Source organism: Neopsephotus bourkii, unplaced genomic scaffold, assembly GCF_033783945.1.
Source record: "Neopsephotus bourkii isolate Nb327-2 ecotype Australia unplaced genomic scaffold, CSIRO-AGI_Nbou_v1 NB_620, whole genome shotgun sequence".
NCBI classification, from domain to species: domain Eukaryota; kingdom Metazoa; phylum Chordata; class Aves; order Psittaciformes; family Psittacidae; genus Neopsephotus; species Neopsephotus bourkii.
Window position 1 is genome coordinate 2,164,980 of NW_026901120.1, and position 6,000 is coordinate 2,170,979.

Consider the following 6,000-nt stretch of genomic DNA (forward strand, 5'->3'; position numbering starts at 1 on the left):
GGGTCTGGAAAGCATCTGCCTGCTGTGAGAAAACAGGAGAAGTTTGAGACCCACATGCTTTTCGCTACAGCCCATGGGATCTGACTCCATAGCATGGTTTCCCATATCTCACATGGGATTTCTGGCAGCTCTCCTGAAGAGCTAAACCACTGTCTGTTGCTCTGGTTTGGGCATGGAATGATCTAGAGCTACCCATGGCTCCCTTTTGCATCCTTTCCAAGCTGCACTCAGTGTGCCCAAGCAGGACTTGGAGATTATTGCATAGATGGTGGCATCCTCAAGGCCAACTCCAAGCTACTTCTACATTCTCTGGTAAAAGCTGTTTATCATTAACATCACATCTGTTTTTCTGGTGCTGCTGTTTCTCAAACACCCAAGTGCACTTCTTGGAGCTTTTTGGTAAACTCTGAAGGACCACAATGGGATGGGGGAGCTGCCACCAGGAACAACCGCCCTGGGCACGTGTTCCTTATTTCCCATACATCGGCCTGACTGCATTCATAATACATTTATGGGTCACACACAAAAAGCTTGCACAGGCTTTCCCTTGCTAAGTTACCTGCACTCACTGAGGTTCTGAACTGCAGAGCGGAGAAAACCCCAAACTCTGTTAGTTATGGCCAAGCTCTGGAGCTGCAACCAAAGTCACTGTTGCAGCATGACTGTGTTACAGCACAGGACTGTGAGTCAAGGAACCAACTTCCCTTCTGCAAGAGGTCCTCCATCCCACCTCCAGACACCAGCTCAGAGACATTTGGCTTCACTTTACATCTTGAAAACTAATTAAAAGCAGAGTTGATGATCCTTACAAGTCCATTTCCAGCTATATGTATTGCAGTGGATAACTCTGGATTTACAACACTGCAGCCAAAGGAAGATAGAAGCTCACTGTGCAGGGCTGCCAGAATAAAGGTTCTGAAGATGCTGAGGTGCTTCAATCTAACAGCTCCTTAGCATGAGATGGACTCCATAACATAAGAACAGGCTGCACAAGAGTATTTCAATTCTGACTGAGCAATTATTCCCCCAAAGGCATGCCAGCATGAAGCAAAACCTGTGTTGTGCCTCTCCTTGACCATAATTCCATCAATTGATTAAATTGGTGTAGCTACCTATCATTAGAAAAGGATGCTATTACTCACTAAATGTCTTGGGTAACAAGCCGCATTACTTCTAAGCAGGCAGAACTTAGAGCCTTATCTCCCCACCTTCCCTAAAGGTTCCCATCACTGCAGGTGACTGCCAGGACCGTGCCTGGGCTCCTTCAGGCAACACACGAGTGATTTGCAGAATTCAGAAGGCAAACATTATACACCAGAGGAACAAAATGAACACCACTCTGCTCAGCTAAAAATAGATGCTAATAGTCAAAGGAAAATGTATAAAATAGGAAACAACTCTGTTTCATATCATACTTCTTTTGCCTGCAAAGCCTCTTCCCTGATCTGCTTTTTATTAATGAAGACATGCACATGAAGTAATTCCTCTCATGAATCAACTTCATTCCTTAGGTTTCCTCCCACTTGAAGTGACAGCCCTAGCATCCAGGATGTCACGTAGTGGAGCAGCAGAGTTTTAGGGAAGGATGAGCAGCAGAGACAGATGAAACTCTCAAGAAACAGAGACTTTGGCTTCAAAAGGCCTCTCCAAGTAGATGGGAAGAAGGAAGAGAATGGGTTCTGGTGAACTGCAAATGCAGCATCTCAATGGGAAAGAGAAGAAATACGATGTAGGACAGCTGAGGAGCTGGAAGGCAAGGACAAACCATCCCCACATGGGGCAGAGGAAGGGACAGGGGCAAGGCTGCTACAAGCACCACCCAACCTTTGCTTCTCCCATCCATTTAACAGCCACATAACATGAAGGTCCTCCTGCACTGAAAGGTCAGCTGCAAAGCTTGGCTCTTCCATCTGCTCCTCATTTGCTCTTTTCCCCTCCAGCCCTGCTAACGTAAGCAGCCGAAAGCCCCGCTGCACCAGCCCTCTGCACAGCCAATCCCTCTGCTTCCCTCCTGGCTTTACAAGGACAAATGCCCCCCGACATGCTGACGCTCTGACAGCACATCAAGTCCATGTGCTGCTGGCGCTGCCTGCCTCAGAAGGCACGGCTCGGGATAAATCCCAGGGGATCCCGGCCCCAGCGCCTGGCCCTGCCCAACAACAAACACATTTCCATCATTGCAGGGGCTGCACATCTGCTTCTCCTCTGCTCCAGCTCGTGCAAAGCTGAGCTCAAGCTTTAGGGCTTTGGTTTAGGGATGGGTCTGGTGGTCTTTTGGCACAGGGTGAAGGTGTCATCCGGGTTGTCCTCGTCAATCCCATCTAAAGGCTGCTGTCTTCTCTTTGGGAAAGCTGGTGATGGGAAGCAACCAGCAGGTCACCGAGCAGGGCATTGCAGACACAACACCACCACCAGGCAGAGTGAACCAAAGGCAGATCAATTGCTCAGGACCTTGTCTAGAAAACTGTCATTTTCTCTCCTGAACTGCTCATTTTACAGCATTTTTACCACCAATTTTTCCTTAGAGACCACTGCATCTCTAAAGGATCAGTAGAACCTTGTAATCAATCTACAGTTATCAATTATTCTGGGATGTCTATATAAAGGAATCACACTGTGTTTTTCACTCACCAATGCTGCTGGTTCATCCCAGACCACTACACACCTCGTGTTACTCCAGCCCATCACTGCCAACACAAAGAGCCAGAGGAGTATCTAATATGGCAAAGGCTTAGGCAGCATGAGCTTAGGACTCATCTTGGACATCACAAAGCTTTTTCCCTTAAGCTGCCCCTTCTATCAAAGAGTTCACACTAAACTGTATCTGCACAGTCTTTCTCCATCTATCAAATCTGGCTGAAATGGGCCAAGTTCAAAAGTTACTGGAAAGGAGAAGACACCCATGCAGCCCTTAGCCCATCGGAACCTAAACTGAAACTCCAGATGAGGTATATGCGATGATCTGTGCTCAATGGGATGTCAAAACCAAGTCAAACAAGGCTGGAAAAGCAACAAACCCCAATATTCTTTATAGCTGTTATGATAATGTTCGTAGGATATGCCACAGGCTTAAAAATAGAAACTAAATCCTCTCTGGGGTTTAAAAAATAGTAATAAACCTGCAGAACTTAATAAAGAAACTGTTTCTGCTGTAAAGCTTTATTGTAGGGCAAAACCCCCTCCTCTTAAGAGGTATCAAAGTATTGAAAGCATCTTATAAAAGCCCTTTTCTCTTTGGGCCCCATGTCCATAACTCTGGTTCACTTCATCCCTTTAAAGCTCCCACTGCTTGCGGCTCGGTTATACACCAGCAGCTCACAAATAAGGCGCTGTTACCCAAGGGATGTCCATGGATCCCTGACACCAAACACCACGTAATATCCCCTTGCTGCTTCTGCATTTGCACCACATTCACCTCCTGAAACAGCTCAGAGCTTATCTGATCACCCTGAAGGGATCCAAGTAATTAAATTGATTCAAAGACACAACTGGATGTAATAAAACCTGTCCATATATATATGTATGCGCATATATATATAAAATAAGCCTGTCCACATACTCTTGCTCAGTAGGAGTCTCAAGCCTGCTTTATGTCTAGTTACCTCCTTCTTCAGGTACACATATAACTTTGGAATGCAATTATCACCCTCCTGATTAGATAAAGCTAATTAGAGTAGCCACAGCCATGTAGATGCAGTAATTCAGTGTTTGCTGGGTTTGGCTCAGCCAGGAGTAAGACTGCAGGTCCTGGGGGAAGGAGAAAGGAGGTGACATTAAAGTCATCATCCCAGTGTGGATGTGGCAGCATCACTGCGAGTCCCTGACAGCATCCAGAAGAGCTGGAGCAGCACCAGAATCCTTCACCAGGAGCTGGGCATGGTGCCGGTGGGTGATGCTCCATCCTCAGGAAGAGTCACTGTTTCCTCCCAGCAGAGCTCTTGAAGCCAGAAATGCAGTTCAACCACATGCACAAGCTTTGCCAGAGACCCAGAAAAGAAGGGGACAAACCTGCCACGGGCACTGCTAACCCAGCAGTGGTTAACCACATCCTGCAGAAGTGGGAAGCTGCCCTAAAACTGCTATTAAAGAGCCCAGTTGGAGCAAAGTCTTCCATCTTAATTCCCAATAAATCAAGCTCCTAATCTCCAACAGACCACTCAAGCAGGTACCGCCTGAGGGAGACAAACCCCCTGGAAACCAGCAGCCCTGCTCCCTCTCAGGCTTCCCAAGCTCTCCCTCACACTCAGCTGAATCTATTCGCATCAACTGATGGAGAACCAAGTGCATTTGTGTTACAGATACAGCAGCTTGTTCTGCAAAACTAACCCCCTTCTGGGACTAGGGAAATGCTGCTGTCCTCCCCAGGGAGGCTCACAGAGATCCAGGGGAAAGGAAAACCAAGAACAGCTCTATTTCCCTTCCAGTCCTCATCCCTTGAGCTCTATCACACACAAAACCTCAACTGATGATTCTCTGGTTTAGGGGTATTCAGAAGGACCCGGACCAGGGCATGAGGTGGCAGAGACAAGGAGAGAGTTTTCCTAACACTGCTCCTTTGGGGAAAAAGAAGAAAAAAAAAAAGGGGGGAAAAAGGCATTAACCACAAGAAGGAGGTGGCTTACTACTTCACTTTATAAGTGGAACAAATACCCAAGCAGCCCCTTCTAAGAGCATCAGGCAGCACAGGACTCACTGCACCCATCCAAAAAGCAGGGGGAGAGCTCAAAATGTGCTGTAAACATGGAGAATCTGCATAGTGATTTTTTACCAACTCATTACACCACATTCATGCACAGGAGTTGCTCCCTGACAAGCCATTGAGCCCCTCAGAGCTGGAGCATCACGGCCATCCAAGGGCATTCATGGGGACTATGAGAGTTGCCCATAGTTGCTCAGTTGGGATCTGGCCAGAACAAGGTCTCCCTCCTCCTCAGAGCCTTTAACAGCCCCAAGTTACCAGCTTTATTCACCTCCCTCTAACACAGTAACATCCCAGTGATGCCCATGGGAAGGGCAGTGACTCCTGAATTACCCTTCCTCTTTGCCTCTCCAAGACCTCTCCTTGCCAACAGATCTTGGCAGGACACCTCTGCTCCCAAGGAATCATCTTTAGAGACGGGCAAATGAGCAGCTGAAGCCCTTTCACCAGCATCCCCAAATCTGACCACCTACAGCTATGAGTGCGACAAACCCCAAAGCCTTCACTAACTTTGCAGTCAAGTGAACTCCTAGGCAAGAGTGTGAATAACACCATGAAAGGGCTCACGTAGTTCATCCCATAAACATTAATGGAGAATATTGCACAGATTCCTGTGTTTAAGGCTAAGTCCCTCAAAGGCTATCACTAACGAAGAGGGAGGGGGAAAAAGAATCAAGAAAGGCAAAGAAAATCAAGTGTCATGGAAAAGATGGAGAGGACTGCAGAGTGCAGAGTAGGAGAGAATTAACATAAAAGGAATAGCAGAGTTACCGGGTAACCATCACGTCCTGACTGTCCCTGTGGTGGGGGAACAAGGGAGATAACAAGTCAGTCAATGCACCCGTAGCAGCATGACAACACATAGCAGGCAGGAGATGGGGCCATTGGCCATCTCTCCAGGGAGACCTCTTGAGGCAAATTCCCTATCAGGATGGGCATGCCTGTGGCACATTCCCCTCAGATTTCCATCAGTTACTTACCGAGGCTTCTGCCAGCTCACCCCATCCCTGCTGCCTGTGCTCAGTCCCTGAAGCCATGGATGTGCACGGTATGCACTAGAACCCGGCCACAAACCTGCCCTGGGATGCGGTACCAAAAGGTATGGAACATCCAGGAGCTGGGAAGAGGTTGGGGAGGTGATGGGGCTGCTGAGCCAGCAGCCAGGGCAGCCCTTCTGCCCAGGAGCAATCACTGAGCTTCAAGCTCCTATCCCAGCACTTGACTCAGTGAAGGCTTCCCCCACTCACATCCATTGATTTCCTCATGGATGCAGTTCTCCCAGCTCACCTCTAAGCTTTGCT

The 6,000-nt window shown here is 47.9% G+C and overlaps 1 protein-coding gene across 1 annotated transcript in view; it reads right to left on the reverse strand.

Annotated features, from left to right (window-relative positions):
• LOC133211610 (collagen alpha-1(XXIII) chain-like) overlaps window positions 1–5,736 on the reverse strand; it is a 34,864-nt gene extending 29,128 nt beyond the window's left edge. The window contains exons 1-2 of the mRNA XM_061352142.1: window positions 5,680–5,736; window positions 5,471–5,497 (exon numbers count right to left, since the gene is read on the reverse strand). Of these exons, the coding sequence (XP_061208126.1) occupies window positions 5,471–5,497; window positions 5,680–5,736 (84 nt within the window). The remainder of the gene's footprint in view (window positions 1–5,470; window positions 5,498–5,679) is intronic.
• Window positions 5,737–6,000: the final 264 nt, after the last annotated feature.